Genomic DNA, 22,742 nt, shown 5'->3' with positions numbered 1-22,742 from the left:
AAATGGCTCATTGATAATCAGAACTGTCACCATTACCATTGACTTCTTGACCTGCTCACGCTGCCCCTGCTGGCTTCTTGCCTTGTGTGTGAACATGTGTTCATGTCTTTGTCTGGTGTTTGTTTGAATGTGGTCTGCTGTGCTCCTATTGTACATTTTTAGCTTAATAGCACTTTTTACCAAATGTATTTTAAATGTTATATTGTTATGTAAATGTGTAATTTTACCTTCTTTTAGGGTGACTTTTTACTATCTGTCTAGGGGCTGCAGATGAAAAATAGCCTTCTGGCTAACTCTGGCATATTGACAGAAATGTTTATTAATCTGCACTGTCCCTGTAATAAAATAAATAATAATAAAAAAAAACACAATACCATAAACTGCAAATAATTGTTATACTTGTAAGGTTTCCAAGCAATAACAACCAATGAACATAGAGTAAAAATGTTTACTTCCTCACACTATAAACAGGATATTGGTATGCCTGAATGCATTTGTTGTTGAAGTCAACTTGTAATAGTGCCGTGTTAGGTTGGTTTTAAGCTGCATTTGTGTCTGCTGCAATTACCTAATCTAGCGTCTTGTGCCCTGTGGGGGCTGTGAGGTAATCTTGAATGGCGTAATAAGATTTCAGTGTCTACTACGAATATTGACTACTGCTAGGTGGCACATTGAGTCTGAGGATGCCTCATTAACAGCAATATGTTGGACTTGGATGCAGCAAGGAAACAGACAACAGACAGACTATGTGAGGAGGTGTGATTCTTTTAACAATGGACTAAAACAAGAACACTGTTTGTGGACAGAAACAGTGGACCTCCACCATCCTGCCATGGAGGGGTCAACTGCAAGAAAAGTGAGTTGTTTTCTTTCACCTTAACTCTTGTCTGGTGAGTGAGAGGTCAACGTCTGGTCTGGTGGCCATCTGTCAGAGGTTTAGATGACTTCTGTCAGGCTGTAAGTGAAGCCTCAGTAAGTTTACAGTCATGGTTTATTTTGAATTCTATATGTCCAATAGGCTTTACATCCGTCCTAATAATATGTAGATTATGGACACAAAAAATACACTATCCTTGGGACAATCAACCATTACCTTGCAGATTAGGATGATCAAGAATTAGATGTCCTGCAACGTTACAGTCTATTAATTTATAAAACTGATTTGTTCAGGTGAAAAGTGCTGGCATCAAAGTTTTGCATCCATAAAGTAAGCTATCAAACACAAGATTTATCCTCATGAGCGTCTTGTTGCTTTTTATGTTCACTGAAATTCTATCTTATTTCAGACAACTGATAAAGCCACATGTTGCATGTAACTATCTTTGTCATGTGAAAACAAACCGTTCAACGTAGGGGGTTTCATGTTCCAATGCATGAAAAGAACATGATCAGCTCGTGATAAAACTATTCAGAGTGTCTGTTCAAGAGATAAACAGGAGTTGTGAGATCAGGTGGAGTGATTTTGCTGGAATTCATCCCAGCCCTGCAGGCTTTGAATTGAACAATGGCTTCATCAGGTTATCCGTCAGCTCAACCTCTCTGCAGGAGCCCGAGGAGGGACAGGATCTGGAGGCTTATGTCTGTGACAGGAAGAGTAAAAGGCACAATCCCAAATACAGTTCTGAGCTCAAGAATCCAGAAGCAGAGCTTAGGGATCTTATGGTCAACTGTAGGGCAGTTTATGACAGAAATCTACTTGACTTTGTCTGAGAAAAAGCTTCTCAGACCAGTTACAACAGCATCTACCATCTGTTACTTGCTCAATATGATCCTTTCCTCCTGGTTATCTGGTTTCATGGGGTGTGGCAGAGGTAGCCTATCTGTCTGATTGTGTTACAGTAGAATGTCATGCCAAATTTTCATCCCGTGTTGTTATGTTATGAGACTAATAAATGCAGATATTTACATTATTTTTCTTTTTTATTGTCACACTTGTCGTGTTTTGTCAAAGACGATCACTTTCTGGCCATCACTGACAGAGCTGTTACGTCACCTTCGTGCTACAAACACAACTCACCTGCTTAAGTAGCACAGCGGGCACTGTCCCTTCCTTCTCTTACAGTATCTAATTATACCCTCTTTCCAGTCAAGTGAAGATCAAATTAAAGAAGATGTTTTGATACATCTATGTTAACATGTTTGGCTCAGCTAGTGGCTGCGAAATAACTTACTCGTCAAATTACTAACAGGGTGTCTCTTCTGTTTTTATTCTGACAGAAACCAGGATATGGACAACACAAAAAAGGTATCTTAACGCACAAATGCTGAGCAGAAATGGAAATAATATTCTAAACTTAAACAAGAGCAGTTGATGATACTGATGATTAGAAGATTTGATTGATAGAAGGATCACTCAAATGTTACCAATTAAATATTTGATTGATTCATCTATTTGATAGATTGATTATGAATGATAGACTGCAGAAGAATGATAGATTGATTCAATCTATCAATCAATCAAATATTTTATTATTAGATTAGGAATTGTTTGATGGATGTATTTTACATAGGTAGCCTACTTACCTGACATATTGTTCAATTGTTATTCAAATGTTGTTTCTCTCTTTAAATAATGTATTACTTTGTGACTGAAATCTCACCTCTACAACATACATTTAGGCAGCAGTGTCAAACGTTGTTCATTATCAATTTAAAGATTTGATAAGAATTAGAGTTTAGATCTGAGAAGTTAAAAGTTAAAGTCAACAGGTAGTGATATGAGTTGTTTTGTGTTCCTCAGAGAGTTCTGTTGGTCGCCAGAGGCTGTCCCGTCAGTCTACAGCAGACTGCAGCGGTGACGAGGTCCTTCAGCCCAGGAAACTGAACGGTTCCTCAGTGGAGACACCGAGCTACCAGAACCTGCACCGGGAACTGCTGCTCAGCCATAAACGGTATAACCAACACCGAAAACCCTCCTCTGACTCTCTGATCTTAATGTGTTCAACATTTGAAACAGAGAAGGGTGGATTTGTGTGTGTAACTGTGACTCTGCCTGACCATGCAGGGGCCTGCTGTTGGAGGAGAAACCGGAGCTGAAGCGAGTGTTGGAGCAGCGCAGACTGGAGCTGCACAAGGAGGAGGAGATGGCACGACAGCAGCCCTCAGATCTAGAGACGGAGCTCCGCAAGAGGCAGCAGAAGCTGCAAGAGGTCAGAAGAAGATCATACCAAACCGCTGAGAGACATTAATTAATGAAGGAATCATATAAATTCACTTTGGCCCAAACACACAGGGGTTCTTGTTAGTGTTACCGCTTTGAGCTTTAAGGGATTATGGGCCAATACCAGGAGTGGGAGGTCTGTTTACTCAAGTACTGAACAAAAGTACAATTTTGAGATACCTTTACTTTACTTTTTAATTTTCTGCGACACTACCCTTCTACGTCATTACATTTCAGAGGGAATATTGTGCTTTATACTCCACTGCGTTTATCTGACAGCTAAAAGTACTGGTTAATTTTCAAATTCAGACCTTACATTTAAAAAACATATGATAAACTTGAAAATACAATGCAAAAGATTAAACCAGTGGCTTTTAAAAAAGCTGTAGTTTTGCCCCATGTCACGTTTCAGATGTCTATGAGTTGTTAGCAGTTTAACCAAAGAGACTTTTCTCCTCTAAACCTTTCAGATTGTTCTTATACCAGTTCAACACCCAAAGAGGTGAAATTATCTGATATTATATTTAAAAAAAATGAAGATTAGAGAGAAGTCCACAAAATTAAAAGAAATGTGTGTAGCAGAACTTAGTTTTTTCTTCTTTCTTACCCCTTTAATCATGCAAGACCCCTCATATATATATTGTGACCCCTGTTTACAAACTACAACAACTAACTGTAAGAAGTAAATAACAACGTCTTTAAATCTGACCATGTTTATGCCCAAATACAAACCTTGGTGATGGAAATTTTGTTATATAGTAAAATGTAATGGTCTGATGATGGATGAGGTGGATGACACTGACTGGCTGAGAGCTGATGCACTGACTTGTCTTTTGTCTTTCCAGTATGAGCAGGAGGAGATCAGGCGGCTGGAGAACCAGCAGAAGATCCCAGAGTTTGTCCGTGTGAAGGACAACCTGAGACGGACACAGACGTCTGAGCAGTGAGGCCCCGAGGCTCCCTTCAGCCCCTGCAGCATCTCACCATAGTGGCCCTATCTTCATGTTCCCTGTCTGCTGAGTTACATATGGAAAAAAACAAACATCACAGAGGCACCAGCTCACTACACATCTCTTAGTGAATTTTAAATTACATTTTGGAATATCAGAATTTGAAAGGAATCATGCATACACATTTAGAAATGTCTTCTTAAATCTTTATAACAATTCTGTTTGTGATGAGGGAGTGGAAGTACTCATTTTTCATTCATAATTATGGGGATCAACATTTGTTGAAGAAAAGAAGATGGATATTTTTTATGTTTTTTATGGTCATTACTATTTATTTGTTCAACTTCTCTGCCACACCAGTCTAATTCTTTACTTACAATAAGACCACTAGCTACTATGTTAATAAGTGATTATTAACAGAGACATCTCAACAGACCTGGTTTGTATTAATAGAAATCCCCCACAAATGCATGTTTGTGTATCTGTTTCTGTCATGACTTTTGATTTTTAGTGTGTCTGTGTGCTATGGAAATAAAGGTTTTATGGTTTGCAGAGATGTGTTGTATTATTGGACACAATGTAAAGCTCTGGGGATTGATTTGCATGCAGCTCTTCTCCCTGAGGGCACTCACACTTCTTTCACACGGATAAGGGACTTTGTTTAATTAGTTGATCTTTTCATTCCATCACGGGACGAGAGGAGAAAGTACAGGCCATCTGGAGGAGGCTTTTTAGGATATATAGGCTAGGAATACCCAAGGGCCTGGTTAAGGCACTGGATACATGTGAGATAGTCAGGGAAGCCACAGACTAAAGGCAAATAAGACACACCAAATTGTTGGAAATGTATAAAGAGGACGACCAATTACATCATGTCCAATCATCCTTGACCTGGATGTTTTTTATTTTGTTGAAAAATGAAAAATTGTTAATCACAGAAAGAATTAAATTTAGATTATTTTAGTAACACATCTCATAAACAAATGGAACCTAAAGTGCTATACCTAATCAGGGGTGAAGAAAGTATTCGCACATAATCGGCAAAATGGAGGCTAATATCAAAAGTCCAAAATACTCAATAATTAAGATTGTTAGGCTATATATTATTATTATTATTATTATTATTATTATTATATACAGTAAACCCTATATTATATTATTGGATTATAGATACTGATACATTAACATCTAAGCAACATTTTAATGTTGAAGATGGTCGAGGTAGAGCTACTTCTAACTACTTTATGTCGCTGACTGTGTAACAGCAGATCATATTGTCTATGCTCATAATAGATAGCCTATTTGAAATCTTAATCTGCAAAGTAACTAGTAACAGTGGCTGTTTAAAGTAACATCAAATAGAAAAACTCACAAAAGTATATCCAAATTGAAATGTAATATATAGGCTACTATTTGAACTAATATAGGCCTACTAGTTAGGCTAGCCTACTTTTCGCCACTGCTGATGCAATAAAGACTAAAGTAATGATTAAAAACAATCCCCCTGCAGCATAAAATATTATCCTCGACACAAGTAGCTAGGTCAATAGGCTATAGCTTAGTAGAAATAAAGTAAACGAGTCAGCAATCAAAATTAGCCTACACCAGTCTCCAGAGTAGCCTAGGCCTATTATTAAGATTTAAGGTATTATTGTATGGATGGGTGGCTCATCTTGGCCCAAACACCACACTTTGCTCTTCTTTTTTTCTTCATCGTGGCGGAAGATAGAGGGGAGTGTGGTCTTGTTCATCACCACCAATTACTCACCAGCTGTCCTGGGTTTTAGCAAAACTTGCCTCTCCCTCCGGCTTTTCTTCTTTTGTACCTACTTTTTTTTTTTTATTAAAAGCCCCCTCAATGAGTCGCGTGCTGTGTCAATACGCAGAGCGTGTCTGGAGAGTCAGCAGCGTCGGACCAAACCATTAAAAAAGAAAATCCGGGTAGATCACCGACACCACTAAATGTACTTTTTCCTGTTAAAAACTTACTTAAGTGAAAACATATCATTTAAAGAAAGTATTAAGAGAAACTATTACGTGTTAAAGTTAATATAAGAATACATTTGTTAGCAAAGAAATACTTTAGCAAAAATCTATAAAGCTCTTCCCCCTTCACTGAGAAGGTGAAGTTGACTGAAACAGATGTCCCAAGCTTACTCTCATATCGAACCAGAGAAAGTCTGGACACCTCCTAATTCCTTAAGAACGGATTCTGTAGAGGAGCAGATACATATTATATAAGGTGAGTACACAAGACTTTACGTAGGTTAACAACATGAAAAATATAAAGGGAAAACACCGGGCAGGGTAGGAGCTGTGATGATGTTATAAGTGATGATGTTATAAGTCGGAAAACTTTACAGAGCAATTAGCTTAACTGAATTTGCTATTTGGGCTGTATATCAATCTTAAAACATGTCGTTAAGATAAGTGCTTACTCTTCTTCAGTGTTGTAAAGTAAGTACATTTACTACAATAGTTAACTACAATTATGAAGTAGTTGTAATTTATTTGAGTATTTCATTTTACTGCTACACTTTAATTCAGAGGGAAGAATTGCATTTTTTACTTCACTACATTAATTTGACAGCTAGCCTACCTATAGTAACCAGATTAAAACTTTATATGCAAAACATACAGAAAATATGATGCATTTACTTTTGACACTGTAAGTACATTTTGTCGAGGATACTAATGTACTTTATTTAAGTGAACATGCAGAATTTCAAATGGAACATTTACATAGTGTGATGTTGCCATTTTTATTTAGTAAAGTAATGGGAGGATCTTCTACTACTACTCTTCTTCAAGTTAAAACACCTCAATGTTTTTTTTTCTTCCTATTTTACTTATTATTTATGTGTATAACGTATGTGTTTTAATTGTGAATTTGTGTTGTTTTTCTGTTTTTCTTGCCCAGGTTGCTGTATAGTGTGTGTTTAGTTCTGTTACATGTTGTTAAATGTGGTGTGTTTCTCACATGGAAAAACAATAAAAACTTTGATTATAAAAAAACCCCACCTCAATGTTAAAATTATCAGACTAAGTTTTAATTAATTAATACAAAACAGCTACTATCTGGAAGACTGATTTGAGTCTCTGCAGTTAATCACTTGCTCTGTTTTGTACCATGGATATAAAAAGGTTGCTTTTACTGATAAACAACTTAGGATTTATATTGGTCAACAGGCTGCTTGGTGGCAGTTGTTTGTGCCCAAGGCAGCAGAATACACACCATCTCCATCAGTCCACATGTTGACAGACATGCAGTGCTACTGTGGTGCTAAAGACAACACCTCTGTGTTGTTATGTCTCTGGAATCCCCCAGTTCATTTGTAAGCGGTGGGTACTTGTGGGTGAAAAGTACTTTGTACAACCACATCCTACCCTAGATGACCATCAGTGTCCATACAGAGGTCTCAGAAATGATGACTCAGAGGGACAAGGTGTCGTGATCTCCGGTCAGCCCTTCAGCCTCTGGAGAACAATGGAGCATCTCTACTTGCCCTCTGTATTTACGCTGTCGTTTGGCTGTGACAGAGCTCTTGTGTCTGGCCAGCATATGGCCTGCAGTGAGTGCAGACCGATATGGTGCGAATTCATTGTCTCTACTGGAAAAACTAAAAGACCCCTGCAACACTTAACAATGTTTCTCTGACAAAGGAAAGAGGCTGACAGTGTTTGAGGCTTTGATACAGAATACACATAACCTTGGCTTTTATGTAATCACAGCCTACTGACTGTATTTTGCTACAGTCTGTGTAGCACTCAGCGCTGCTTCTTAAGACAAAGATCTGACTCCTGTGCCGCACTTTGTAACACAACACTTCATTTTTTTTCTCCTGCCGCTCCCCCACATTGATGCACTTTTCTTCCAGCAGCCCATATTGTGTGCTCAATGGTCTTTCAAGCCCCCAATGTCTCCTTCCAGGCAGCACTGCGACTATTGACTTCAAGGCACCTAACCCTAACCATAATCATTGCCTAATCCAAGTGCCTTTCACGCAGCGCTGCCTGGAAGGAGACGTTGGGTGCTTAAAACACAGATAAACATATTGCGTGCAGAGTGGATCCATTTTGCTGAATGGATTTTGGCTTTTCATCAGACTCTGAAATAAGGCATGCTGTAAAGTCGTTTGGTTTCTTCCACAGTATCAGCATTCAGTGGAGAGTCTTAATTACAGGGTTCGAACAGGCCTCGGTCTGGTTTCAGGCATCCCTTACTGTTTCCTCGGCGAGGCTTGTCCCCATTGGTAATTCTAGGGCCGACCACAGTGGTTATGAGTGCGGCAGTGGTGGCAGCATTCCAGGAGATCGCAGCTCCAAAGGCTCATGGGAAAGCGTGGGGGAAGTCTGGGAGACAGGGAATCCACTTCATGATCTCTTGCCATAAACACCCACTTCCGTAGACGTTACACTGTCACGGTCTGCTGAGCAGCGAGGATGGGTGGGATGGTCCCATCCCTGACACGTTCCTAGATAGTCGTCATTAGAGTTGATCGCATGCGCCATAATTAAGATGTTATGACTACATCAGTCAAGCCGGGTGGAGACTGTGCTATCAGCAGCTATCCCTCCAGGAAATGGACTGCTATTCCTGTTACACTCAATCAAGAAAAGTATTGTTTTTTTGGCTCTTCGTAACAGTATGATTTCAACACTCCCAGGACTCGAGGTTTTTATGAAAGCTACAACAAATGACATCGACATCTTGGCAATAAGTGGCAACTTCTAGTGAGATCTGCTGTTTTATCCGTACTCACCCACCCAGCCACCCACTTACTCAGCCGAGACCTCCGACCACAGACTCTTGTGAACGTCTTCAGAGAGTTATGGGGTGTAAGTGGGTAAATCCCACATTACCCTGCCTGTCTCTGATTACCAGGCTGGATTCCTGTTGACTGCAGCATGGAGCCATGTGTCTGAGAGTACAGCAGGACTCGACCTTGCACAGTAAAAACTCAGCACTGTTCCTTTCCCCATCTCTCACTGCAGCCTTGTCTCAATATTGGCCCAACAACACGGCTCAGGCCTAAAGCAGAGTTGTCAGCAGATATTGAGCCCACAGCAGATTATTGAGGCTGGTTGGTGGATACAGGGCCTTTGTTGCAGTGTTGTCTTACTGACTCAAGCTGCCTGTGCCTCATTGTACTATACGGCTACTCATAGCTGCATCAGTTCACATGAGTTGCGGTAATGAATGGGTCAGGCCTATCGGATACACAATAATATCCTGTCTACCTCTGTGTCCTACTGGTCCCTACAGGAAAAGGCCTGATACCAATCTCCAAACATAGAAGATGAGACAAGAGTTGAGGATTATACGCAGCCGCCTTAGGAACACATTCATTCACGTGGCGTCTGTTTGCATGTCACCTCAACTCCCCTTTATTCACCCTGATTAACAACACATTATTTACTTCTCATATGAGCTTTGTTTGCATGATATTAATGCAGTGACGGCTGAAGTTCATGAAGTATGATTTTATGAATGTGTGGCATTGAAGCAATAAGCGAGGCTAATAATAGGCGATTTTAGGGCTGGGCGATATGGACAAAATCAAATATCACGATATTTTTGACCAAATACCTCGATATCGATACCCCAACGATATTGTAGTGTTGACTATTGGTGCTTTCACAAAATATTTACACAATGAGATTTTTGATAAATAATCATCAGTAATATGTAGAGATGGGCATCGTTTGGATTTTAACGATTCTGATTCCAATTCCGATTCTTCCTTTTGATTCCGGTTCTTATCGATTCTCGATTCCGATTCTTTGAGTGGTGGAGTTGAAACAGGTTAGATGCTTATTTCACAAATAAGAGGAAAGTTTTATTTTGATTCATAGGTGGGTTGCAGTTTTACAGCTTTTACAATGCAAAATAAAGCCACACTAGAGCTCCGCTTACTGTGCTGCACGGCTGCAACACAACAAGCGCCTGGCTTCTACAGAAACCAAAACTTGCGCATATTAAATTTGGAACCTATGATCAGATTTGAAACCAAATCCTCCAAACAATTCCAATAAAGAAACGATTCCGATGGAATCGTAATTTTTTAAACGATTCCGATTAGGAATCGGTTCTTGATGCCCAACCCTAGTAATATGGATATAATGACTAAGTGGGTAAAGGCAAATAATAGAACAGTCTGGTAAGTTCATAAAATGACATCACTTTACTGTAATGCAGCCTTTAAAACCAGGAAAAGACACCACTTATGTCATATTACGATATTACGATATCCAAAATCTAAGATTATATCTATTCTCATATCACGATATCGATATAATATCGATATATTGCCCAGCTCTAGGCGATTTCACCAAAACCGCCACACACAGTCCCCTTTGCCGGGTTTTAAAAGCCTCGACTTATCTCTAGATGTTATCTCCAATTTGTTGTTGTCATTGTTTTCCTCTTCTTGCTGTCGTTCCTCTCCACATCTATTTTTTTTGTTTTGTGTTAGTCAGATGTTTGGTAGACAGCAACAATGGAACGGAGCGGGCCATAAACATGAATTGTGCTCGCCTTGTTTGTGAAAGTGTGACAGTGAAATGGGCAGTGTTGCACAGGAGTCAGCAGGGACCTTGTGATCTGATGCTGCGTGGACAAGCCCAGCATTGAGACATTCTTCCACTTCAAAGCCCCCAGAGGGTTTTCTGGACACTGGTTGAATAGGAGCTGAGGGAGGGGTGTATGGGGGGAACAGGTGCAGTCCATGAGTGGGGTAATTCCTGCTGCCATCTGCTTTCTTTTTCGGGGTCTGGGCTCTTTAAACGCCCTCTGACACGCCTCACGGCGACACACTCCCCTAGCCAGCCGCACCGTGCCCCGTCACCATGGCACCGTGATTCAGATTAACCCCCGCACATGTGCCGAGTCAACCATGGGGGTTTGCCTCTTTTGTGAGGAAGCATGGGAGGAAGAAAGAGGTGGAGGAGGAGGGAGATGGAGAGCTGCATGGATAAGTGTGTGAAAGGACACTCGCCAGTCATTCACTTTTGTTAAGTAAAGCAGCAGCAGGGAGCGTGAATGAAGCCATGTGGTAGGAAAACAACAGGAGAATCGGTATTCTTATAAATGACCAATCTCATTTTTACTAATCTCAGTAATATCTGCTCATTTCAACAGGTACTTCTAAAAACTTAAGAGCAGAAAGTCGAGATGACGGCCATCGAGAGCAAAGAGGAGATCAGTGACACTGACAGCGGGATTATTGTGCACTCTGGTATGAACATCACCACAAAATACATCATCTAATTTCCACGTGCCATGTATAGCTTGAGGCTGAAAACAGCAAGCTAAAGAAAATGTTGCATGTCCCATCGTTGTATTTATTTATATTTTAACAACTAATTCCTAGCTCACTTTTACGATTCATAAACATTTAAGAGGAAATTGTGAATAAATCCAATGGTCACATACAGATCCTGATGAGGAAAGCCTGATGTTCTGTGTGTTCGCTGCAGGTCCAGACAGCCCTACGTCCCCGGTGAAGGAGCTGACCACCCACACCAGAGCCCTGAAGCTGAAGCACCAGTCTCTGGAGGAGCGTCTGGAGCTCTGCCTGCTGGAGCTCAGGAAGCTCTGCATCCGGGAGGCAGTAAGTCATTTCTAGACGACAACATATTACCAAGTATATTTTAGCTCTATATGAATGGTTATAATTGCATTTGGTGTATAAGGGTCACACGTTTCCCCTTTTTGTAATCAACACTTTTATTGTGAAATCACAGGAGCTGACTGGGAAACTGCCCTCAGACTATCCTGTGATGCCCGATGAGAAGCTACCCCGGGTCAGGAGGAGGATTGGAGCTTCATTTAAGCTTGACGAAGGTCTGATCCATCTGGATAAACAGGTACGGCAATCCATCCAAGTCAACTATTTTTTGGGAAAGAAAGAGATTACAAAACTAAATGTCAGAATTTCTGTTGATTGCAGGATTCAGAGCTGCAAGTGCTGGAAACTGACTTGGCTCTTCAGCGGCAGATTTATGAGGCGGCCCGCAAACTCTCCCTGGAGGAGAATCTCAGTAAACCACAGAAGAAGAGCAGGCTGCAGCAGTGCAAGAGGGTAGAGAAGAAGGTGAAGGATCTGCAGGAGGCCGTGTTCCAGCACAGGATTAAGAGCGAGTGCAACTCACCGTGCATCAGCATCTCAAACAACCAAAACAGAGGTGAGTTGCACTGCTGCCCTCTTCAGGCCAAGTTGTGCACTGCACTCATTAACACATTCTTTGGGTTTGATGGACACTTTTATAATGTTCTTTCTGTATGCAGATCTGTGCATGTCTGATGACAGTTCCCTGTCTGATGTGGTTGCCCTGGATGATGGTGAGTGGGGAGTACATTTATACGTATATGCTTTAAAGAATACATATATGCTTTGAAGATTATCATCACTCTCTGACTAACATGCTTAGATTTAGACATACAGTAAAAATAAGTGTGAATTAGATAGGATGCATGTAATAGATAATGTAGATCGGAGATATTTTGGAGCAGCATGATACCGACTGTTTGATGTTCTCTGTGATCCCCCACAGATGTGGACTCGCCCGGCCCTCTCTCTCCTCCAGTGTTGGGCACTTCCTGTTCAGACCCCCTCCAGCTGTCAGCCACAACCCTTCAGTCGTCCCAGCAGTCATCAAGCCAGCTCAGTGTGGAGTATGAGCGCTCTCCTATCCAGAACTCTCCGTGGAAAGAGTCCAGTCTGGATCAGCCTTACCAGAAGGCCACAAACCCCCAGTCTGCTAGTAGCAGCAGGTCCAGGTAGGAGTCTGAAGTGTAATAACCACCCATCGACTACACAACTGCACTGGGTAGAGTGTGTGTCAACATGACTATAAGAAAAAAATCAAAAAAAATTTTCAAAGTAAATCGCGGCTCTGCGTCAGAACCACTCCACCAGCGCCCCCTCCACCCCAGAGCTGCACGTACGCCGACAGTACTCCCAGTCCTTCAGGTACACAGAGAAGTCAGATACATAAGTACACCAATGCACAGGAGAGCATCACAATATGTGTACTATAATTTTACAACTTCACGTCTCCTCAGACTTCCCAAAAGTAAGCCACCTGCTGACAAGGAGCGCCTCAGCTCCGAGAACAATCAAGGGCGAGCCAGGCTGCCGCAGCGACACTGCATGGCTGACTTCATGGTGCGTTCTCCAGAGTACTCTCCTTTGCGCCCTTACCAGTCCAGCTCGGAGGACAGCAGCTCAGAGCACTCGTCCTCCTCCTACATTAGCTCTCCTGGCAGGGACGGACCCACTGAGATCCCAAAGCTCTGCCCGCCGCCTTACGGATTCCACTTGGGAGCACAAAAGAAAGGGCTCTCCAACTTCGCCAGCTCACACAAGAACATCAACCAGTCCCAGCCCAGTCCTGGCTACGTCAGGCCAATGGCAGAAGATTGCCCCCTCTCCCCTCAAGACCTGGACATGGGAAAGTGCTTCCTTTCCTCCCCTCCTGTGGCACACAGCCCTCGGCAAAGACAGTGGCAGGAGGGAGCGTTGTCCCCTCGGGGAATCCTAAAGCCCCCTCCGCCTTACACCAGGCTGGTGCGAACGCCCTCGCTGAAGGAGTATCCGAACCACGCCATCAGGCTGATGCCCAGGGACATCGTGTCGGAGGAGTTGAAGTCCTGGCATCAGAGGAATCAGCTGCAGAAGTTTCGGCCAGGCTGCGTTGATCAGCAGAGCTACCGGAGTGTCAAGAGCCCCACTTCACCTCATCTGCCTCCATTTAAACAGGTTGGTACTGATTAGGATACAACACTAAAATAGGCCACCTTTAATATACTGTATTAGTACTGGAGCCAGTCTGTTCATTATTTCCTCCATAAATCAATTAATTGTTTGGTCTATAAAACATCAGATATCAATGAAAATGTCCATCACAATTTCCTGGGGTCGAAGGTGACGTCTTCAAATTTCTTGGTTTGTCCGACCAACAGTCCAAAACCCAAATATATTTAGATCACAATAACGTTCAAATAATGGAAAATCCTCACATCTGAGAAGCTGGAACCATCACATTTTTTCGGCATTTTTGCTTGAAAAATTAACAGTTGCTGATTAATGTTCTTTTGATCAACTAATCATATATACAATATATTTATGTGCAGAATGCATAAGGTAAACACTGATTGTTTTTTTTCACAGGGTTTGGGTAATGTGATTCTCCAGAGAGCTGCAGACGGGACTCCAGTCCAGTGGTTCGTTGCAGAGGATGCTGAAATCGTGAGCCAGGTGTAACTGAACCCTCTACTGCTCTGCAGTATGTTCAGTAGGATTATTCCTCTCTTCCTTATCTCTGTATTTATTACGGCTTTTGACTCTCTGTGAGATTGTATGTTGACGTGAGAAGATGAGCACATTTCTCTCTCGTCTTTTAATTTAAAACTTAATGTAAGGTGGTATGCCACTTTTATTTATTTTAAATTGTTTTCCAATAGGTGTTTCTAAACTTTCTGAGGTGAATTTAGGTTCATATGAAACAGATTTAGAACGCATTTGCTGTAGTTTCAAGAACGTATTTGTGTCTGGCACATAATTTGCACATGAAATTCATCTACAGTAGTTTTCAAAGAGGTTTCTCCATTCCTAGTATAATTTTTTATGTTATACTATTTTTTATCTGTTAATGAAGACTTATAACTAAAATGTTGATACACCTTTGAAAATGCATTGCTCTTCTATATATATATATATATATAGGTAAGATTTAACATCTAGCCATGACGTGAAGTGAGCTGAATCTTAACGTTTGCTACTAACTCTTAATAATTAATCACTGATGCCTTAAACGGCGGTTTGATGAATGTTTTCACTGCAGTATGGAGTTTTCTTACTAACCAAGTGATTGTATCAGTTTTGATATGTTTTGTATATTTATAATAAAAAATTACAGCTGTGAGTGAAGTTTGTGGATTTGATATCTAGAAGGTATCTAGAGTATCTTAAAGTATTTCAAAACACACAAACAACCACAAGTGTCCTAAAATGTTTTTATATTCATATCCAAAGACTGATACAGGTGTTTCAGCTGTCTGCACCCTTCATGTTTGCAATACAGTCACAGAATTTAGACAACGTCCTGCTGACTGTATGTCCATGGCCCAGGTGGTCCCATCATGAAGCTTCCACAAAAAGGTAAGCCAATGTTAGGACACAGAAAAGCACCAACAGGTACACGCAGAAGAGCGCCCAGCGACAGCGATACAACCAGTGAGCCAGAGGACGATGTCTCCACAAGGACCCACACCTGAGGACAGCAGTCAGTCAGTGTTTGTCCAAAAACAATCCTCACAGTTGTCTTTTAAAAACATATGTTGACTTACGGGATTGCAGAAAGCTGTCGGTAAATATTTGCACTTTTTTTATCCTTGTCTGCCTTTTTCTTTGATAACGCAGCTTTGCCCTTGTGTCTCTGCCGCAAAGTCTCCAGAGGGGATCTGTAACAGAGACAGTTACATTATTCTAGTACAGTGTCAAAGCAATTTTACAAAGGTGAGCAAAATAACAGAAAAAGCCCTTTTTTATTAGGCTTTAGTTTGTACTGATGTGAAATATATAAAGTGTCTTTCAGTCACAGTTCCCTATATTCCCAGAAATTGGCATACACATATTCAAATTAATTCCATTCTATAAACTCAGGGGTGATTAATCCGGCTCAAGATCCCCTGAGCAATGAGCTCTGGGCCCCAATGAGCTCTGGGCCTCTCACAGACCATTCCCTAGTCTCGCTTTGCCAGACCATCCTCCAAGGCACTGCGCTGGAAGAAAAAACGTGCCCTGGTTTATTGGCATTTCTTTAAAGCAATCACAATCGCCAGAAGCTCTGCACAGAGCCGCTGCCAAATAGCCTCGGGAAGGAACTTGTTTTGCTGGAACTAAACGTTCAAAAGTTGTTTTAGTCGTGCGAGAGAAAACTCAGATTGGACAGATAGTCTAGCTAGCAGTCTCAATTTACCCTGCAGAGATCTGAGGAGCAGTTAACCATAGTCCTCAGAAATCTACCAGAGTTTAAAATTCAAACACAAAAAAAACGGAAGGAAACGGACATCAGCGAAAAGACATGCATCCGGCTAATTTCCTGCGGCACCGGAGCAATCCCGGAAGTGGAACATTGTGGATATAGACTAACCATTCCCCAATGTGTGAAATCCCTACGTTTTTTCATAGCCACATGCACGCACGGCCGACCCAGCTACCAAAACAGAGAATAGGAGAAGCTCAGATTACAACACACAGAGGGAGTGTGATTTCCTTCTCTGCTCAGGACGCCATTACTCCACTATATCTCAACATAGCAAATATTTGTTTGCTGCTATATTAATATTCTGAATGTTGTGTACAGCCCCTTTAAGGACATGCACCATGTACGCATAATGCTAACTGAAATATTTATGATATTGACATTCTGTTTCTACACAGGGCCTCTCTATAAAACAGAGCCTCAACATTAGGTAAAAATCCAATAGCCACCTTAGGGCTCTTTAACATTTTAGTTTTCAGTTGAATGGAAACTTGCATTGTTGCTCTTGCAATTAATCTTTTTTCACAGCAAATAATAATCAATAATTGAAGAAGAAAAAAGAAACATCAAGTGCTTCATCAAATGTGTTTACTGCAGGCTATAGTATTGTGTGATGTTTCCGCTATTTTGATTCCATACTTTTTGTTGTGTATCTTTCTGGTGGCCAGTTGTTTCGATGGGAGGTACTCTGATTTGGGGATGGGAGGTGAAGGAAGCTCAGCAGCTGGAGCTTCTGATGGAGTGTCATCTGGATCCAGTGGCCTGAAGAAAAAAAAGAGAAAAGGGAAATCAGCTGATGTGAGGCTCACTTGCTGATCATGTGGCCCAGGCACAAAGAGTAAAAGTAGAGCCTCTAGTCGACCTGTCATCCACTGAGAAGCTGTTGTCATTGGTCACAGAGCAGCTGGACTCTGATCTCAGGGGGGGAGACGGACAGGTGAGGAAGGATTCTTTGCTGAAGGACCTTCTGGGAGTAGCTTGTTTCTTTAAGTCTTGCTTTATCTTCTCCTGTAGAGACAAAGAAGGAGACACTAATTTGGGTTTCTAGATGATAACAAACTGTAAAGAAAGTTCCTTACCTGGATTTGGCTGGGAATAAGTGTTATGCTGACTCTGCGACGAAGGCTCTAAAAAAATAACAAAAATAAAACGCATATTGAGGTGATGAAAAGGTGGCTACCCATTTCAGATGGTACGATAAGCCAAATATCTGCATACCTGATGAGAGCTTTTCTTTCTGATGTCACTTTCCTCTGGATCTAGAACAAGAGATTCAGTCAAACATTGCACATGATGGCAGAACACGACAAACACCACAAGATAGAATCAGAGAACCTGGCGATGCTCTTTGGTCGATGCTCTTTTGCTGCTGGATCGTCTTCTTGGCCTCCTCCAGCTCTAGCACGTTTCTCTCATGTTGTCTCCTCAGATTCTCCACATGAGCAACCATCAGTTCGACTTCATGACTCACTCTAGCCTCCTATCAGATGAAAAAATAAATAAATAAATATATATATATATATATATATATATATATATATACAGTACAGGCCAAAGGTTTGGACACACCTTCTCATTCAATGTGTTTCTTTATTTTCATGACTATTTACATTGTAGATTCTCACTGAAGGCATCAAAACTATGAATGAACACATATAGAATAATGTACTAAACAAAAAAGTGAGAAATAACTGAAAACATGTCTTATATTTTAGATTCTTCAAAGTAGCCACCCTTTGCTTTTTTTGATAACTCTGCAAACCCTTGGTGTTCTCTCAATGAGCTTCATGAGGTTGTCACCTGAAATGGTTTTCACTTCACAGGTGTGCTTTGTCAGGGTTAATTAGTGGAATTTTTTCCCTTATTAATAAAAAAGCAAATTGTGGCTACTTTGAAGAATCTAAAATATAAGACATGTTTTCAGTTATTTCACACTTTTTTTTTAAGTACATAATTCCATATGTGTTCATTCATAGTTTTGATGCCTTCAGTGAGAATCTACAATGTAAATAGTCATGAAAATAAAAAGGAAACGCATTGAATGAGAAGGTGTGTCCAAACTTTTGGCCTGTACTGTATATAATGTTGTTAATAGCTTTAATGTACATAAATACATTATAATGTGTTACAGATCATTATTAAGACACTATAATGCATAAATAGAGAGATTTGGGTTTTCCAGGATGGTTGCTGCTCCTAAAACAGTGTACAAACCTACACACATCTGTTTTTACCACAAACTTTAACTTTGATTGTTTCTTATTTGGTAATTAATTAATATTTAATGTTATCAAGTAAATGTTTAATGGGCTGTAATGATGTACTAGCATTTAAAATGTCTGCCTTGCGGCTTATTGTACACTGTGGGCTTCTACACTAATACATTCTTTTATTATTAACCAATGATTAAGTCATGAACAGAAACTTATAAACCCTTGAGGAGAATGTATGTTGACGAGAATGTCTTTTCTGGGACTCTTTCTTGGAGCTCCGACCCACAGGTTGGAAACCACAGAGTGGTACTTAGCTATCCAAATGTAAAATAAGAGCAAAGGAGCCTCGACGTGCCTGGTGCACAGCGCCGAGCACCTCCGCTGTGTTGGAGATTCGTTCCACGGTCCCACCGAGGATGTCGAGAGACAGCTCCAGCCTCTGCAGGATCATACTGCGCTTACTGTCCAGACACAGGCCTTTCAGCGTCTAAAAATACACACAAAAAACACACACACACACACACTTGCACTCTGGTGGTGTTATTTAGACTTTTTTCACATCATCTGTCAGTCATTGCACCTCCAGGGTCTCCCTGCCTCTGGTCAGCTCCAGCTGGATGTTCTCCTCAGCCAGGTTGCGGGCGTGCTCCTCCGCCTGCAGCCTCTGCTTCAGGGTGTACTGATCACAGCGGAAGGCCAGGGCGATCTGACAGAAGGCCGTCTGGAAGCAAGAACATTTATTTCACTCAGGTTTTAAATGAACCCTTACATTTCAGACGTGTATGTATTGTCAGTTTTTAAGCTGCATTCTTTATGGTTGAAATGATAAGAAATATGAATTAAAAACATGTGTATCTGCTGCCTAGATATCAAGATATTCAGCGCAAATCAACAACTACACTCTTCCATACCTTGATACACAAAATGTGCCTGTTAAAACATTAAAGGATAGGTACACAATTTTTCAAGTCTGTGTTCAACCAATATTCAGGTGCCCCTATGAACATTGAAACTGGTTTCGCTTGTTGTAATCATTCCTCCTGTGTATATGAGCGTTTAAATGCACCTTTGCACAGGAGGACGACAGAGTTTTCACCATCACTTACATTAAAAGAGCATTAGGGAGGGACCTTTAAATGGCCAGTGTGATTATAACAAGCACGTTTCCCTTGAAAAATTGCAAACTTATCCTTAAAGCAACATAAAAGAGGCACAACAAGCCAATATTGCATACAAGTAACATATAGCATAATATGATATATGTCCATGCTAAATCAGGTCAAAAAGCAGCAGCTGTGCTCCAGAGAGCGATGGAAAAAATATCAGATTGGATGGTACAATCATGCTTGACATTAAATTTTAGTAAAACAGTCAGCATGTTCTTTTCAATAAGGAATACGTTTCACTCTGCGCCGGAAATTGTGGTAAAAGGACACAAGGATTCAAGTATTTAGGCGTAGTGTTGGATAGGACATTTCAAAATTCAAAAAAAGCATATTTCAAAATTGATAAAAACTGTTAAATTTAATTTATCACAGTTTAGATATATTCGTCCTCAAATGAGCACAGATGCTGCTAAGCTTTATATGCATGCGATGATATTTTCTCATCTTACTTACTGCATCAGAAATTGGTCTCTTTCAACCAATTCTGCCTTACAACCACTTCAAAGCTTGTACAAACAGGCACTTAAAATTTTTGATAAAAAACCTTTTTCATACCACTACTGTAACATTGTGAAGAAATATAAATGATTAACGTTTCAAAATTTCGTTTTGTTTTCAAATGTCAGTTTAATATACAAAATTCTTCATAATTTGGCCCCACAGCCCCTGAGAAAGTTTGTGAAACCTTGTGAAGAGGCAGGACTTAGGACTACGCGAGCCTCCTCCAGAAGAGATTGTTATGTCAACTTTAGGTCCTCTACCTTTGGACAGAATTGCTTTTCTGTGAAAGCTGCAGGGATGTGGAATTTGTTGCCAGTTGTTGTTCGAGACAGTGCTACTTTGCAACAGTCTAAAATTAATCTCAAGAAGTGGTTGAAAGAAGGTCAGATTTGTGATCATTAACACAAAACTGGTAAACTAGGGTACTGTTAAAATTTTAGGTAGGCAATAATAAAATTAAAATAAAAAATAAATTAAAAAAACTAATAATTGTAAATACTGTAAATTTTGAAATTGCATGTCTGTTGAGGTGATCCTTGTGTAGGTGCTGTATCTGTATTTTATCTGTATTTTATATTGTGAATGAACTTATTAGTAGGAATGCTCATTATCCACTGTATAAACCTGCTGTCACTTTGCCTCTGCCCAGGGACTACAGATGAAAATTAGCTTGTAGCTATCTCTGGTCTGTGCAACACATTTGTTGTGCAATGTCCCTGTCAAATAAATAAATAATAAAAACATAAAACTGCACACGTAGGCCAATAAAAGGAGGAAAGACGTAATGCGTGGTATATCATGGTGAAGAAGTAGGTGACCTACCTCCAAATCTTTCTCTGACATCTCCATGCTGTCAGAAAACAAGACAAGTTTAATGAAAAGTCTGATTAAATCATGTTATTTAGATAAACTATGATAAATATTAATATGAGGCTGTGTCACCTGTTGAGGCCTACACGTTCTATGATGGACAGCTCGTTCCAGTTTGGGATTGAGGGCTCCTCTTGACTGGTTTCTGTTGTAAAGACACAACCCAGTTCAAATGCAGAGTCCTGGACCTTTTTTAATAAGATTATTTTTTGGGGCATTTTAGGCCTTTAATTCCACAGGACAGATGAAGACATGAAAGGGGAGAGAGAATGGAAATGACATGCAGCAAAGAGCCACAGATCGGAGTCGAACCTGCGGCCACTGCATAGAGGAGCAAACCTGTACGTGTCCGCCCGCTCCACCAACTGAGCTAACCTGGCCACATTCCTGGACCTTTTATGAACATTTTATGTTACCTTCGTCACTGTCCTCACTGCCCAGCATGGTGGACAGACTGCAGTTGGTTGTCTCGGCAACAGGCTGAAATTAGTTGAGAAACATGACCTCTATTACTGAACGATAGTCATCACTATAAAGGTGTTAATCAGTATTAAGAGGAACAGGCGAGGACAGCTGGTACATTATTTAACTCACCTGGGCGTTCATCACTACTGTCTTCAAAAGAATAATCCAAATGTCCTCCTCAGGTAAAAAACAGAATCAAGTCTTCAAATCCTCTTCACAGTCAACACTGGATTTTTTATTGTTGCTGTAAACACAAATACGTTCTCACAAGGTCTTAAACGCGTTTGGTTCTTTTCTCCCCTGGCCTTTCTCCTGTACTGAGAATAGATAATCCTATTAAGACAGTCAAACCTGAGCAGGACATCCGCCCCAAGAGGATCATGGGGAGCCGTGGCTGTACCTGTTGCAGTGTTTTTATCTTTAAATAATATATAAATAAATGCTGGTGTTGTCCCAAGTGATGAATCAAATGTACCAATAAATGTACCTATACACAGCACTAAATCCAAACACTGCAAAGACACAGGGATACTTTAATATCTTTAAAATGATTGGTGGATGCATATACCTTTACTGTACACAAATGTGACACAAAGGGGTGTACAATGGTGTTCACCGATTACACTACTGTATTCTCCCACTGATCAGGTCAGCTGGATGTTATTACTTCTTATATTATCCATGTAGTAGTATGAGTACAATATTAGACCAGCTTTGGGCCACCCCCAGACCACTAGGACGGCATTGGCCAGACAAGTTTGATTACTTCAAGAAACATCTCTAGTTCCTAAATAATTACAATTTGAGGGATTATTCTGTATCAAGAACATAGACAGGGCTCCATTTGGTCAATATTTCAGACCTTTAGAAGCCACTGAAGCAGGGATGGGCTGATCTTAGTAGTATTAATATACAAGGCAGCAATACTAATAACTAGGGTAAGTAGGACAAAAAACTTGTTTCATCCATCTCATGTTAAATACTCTGGTCACAAAAGCTAGGAATATGGTCAACCGCAGAACACACATTTGCTAAAACTACTGAAAAATGGGAAAACCCACATGCCTAATGTTTTTAAGGTAAAGCACAATTGTGTTGTCAGGATACATTAACATAAGACAAGAAATAAGCCAGGCTCTCACTCTTATTTAAAACTGGGGAAAAAATAGGTACTTGTTGACTTGTTTTTGTTCCTATGTAGTATCCTTAAGTGTTAGTTTAGTTTCTTTCCATCCATCATTTCTTCAAAACTGAGTGATTCATAGACCGTAATAGAAGCCTAATATTCTATTGATTTAAATATGTTCATGTTTGCAAAATGATTAAACTATGAACAAAGATAATTTCATTACCAAGTACCCTAACC

At 40.4% G+C, this 22,742-nt stretch overlaps 3 protein-coding genes across 3 annotated transcripts; 2 read left to right on the top strand and 1 right to left on the bottom strand.

The window, feature by feature from the left end:
• The first annotated feature begins 630 nt into the window (after positions 1 to 630).
• Positions 631 to 4,664, top strand: zgc:195245 (uncharacterized protein LOC565483 homolog). Its single transcript, XM_039799299.1, has 5 exons — positions 631 to 856; positions 2,218 to 2,245; positions 2,741 to 2,891; positions 3,005 to 3,149; positions 4,006 to 4,664. The coding sequence occupies exons 1-5, from the start codon at positions 716 to 718 to the stop codon at positions 4,105 to 4,107; spliced, it is 567 nt and encodes a 188-aa protein (XP_039655233.1). The 5' UTR covers positions 631 to 715; the 3' UTR covers positions 4,108 to 4,664.
• Positions 4,665 to 6,226: 1,562 nt separating this feature from the next.
• Positions 6,227 to 15,039, top strand: inavaa (innate immunity activator a). Its single transcript, XM_039800105.1, is given in 10 exon segments — positions 6,227 to 6,352; positions 11,252 to 11,348; positions 11,590 to 11,723; positions 11,857 to 11,979; positions 12,063 to 12,297; positions 12,401 to 12,454; positions 12,667 to 12,953; positions 12,997 to 13,085; positions 13,178 to 13,874; positions 14,286 to 15,039. Coding segments are annotated over 9 exon segments (1,776 nt in total). The 5' UTR covers positions 6,227 to 6,352; positions 11,252 to 11,284; the 3' UTR covers positions 14,379 to 15,039.
• A 77-nt stretch (positions 15,040 to 15,116) lies between these two features.
• Positions 15,117 to 22,677, bottom strand: LOC120558833 (inositol 1,4,5-triphosphate receptor associated 2). The gene is made up of 13 exons (XM_039800103.1): positions 21,506 to 22,677; positions 21,328 to 21,391; positions 20,984 to 21,056; positions 20,864 to 20,891; positions 18,955 to 19,095; positions 18,730 to 18,861; positions 17,497 to 17,641; positions 17,380 to 17,420; positions 17,241 to 17,288; positions 17,024 to 17,169; positions 16,801 to 16,923; positions 15,464 to 15,577; positions 15,117 to 15,387 (listed from the first exon to the last, which is right to left on the bottom strand). Exons 1-13 carry the CDS (start codon positions 21,515 to 21,517, stop codon positions 15,255 to 15,257), a joined length of 1,200 nt encoding a protein of 399 aa, XP_039656037.1. The 5' UTR covers positions 21,518 to 22,677; the 3' UTR covers positions 15,117 to 15,254.
• Positions 22,678 to 22,742: the final 65 nt, after the last annotated feature.

This window comes from Perca fluviatilis, chromosome 5, assembly GCF_010015445.1.
Source record: "Perca fluviatilis chromosome 5, GENO_Pfluv_1.0, whole genome shotgun sequence".
In the NCBI taxonomy this organism is placed as follows: domain Eukaryota; kingdom Metazoa; phylum Chordata; class Actinopteri; order Perciformes; family Percidae; genus Perca; species Perca fluviatilis.
The sequence above is the reverse complement of the archived record's forward strand: the minus strand, read 5'-3'. Positions and strand labels throughout refer to the sequence as shown.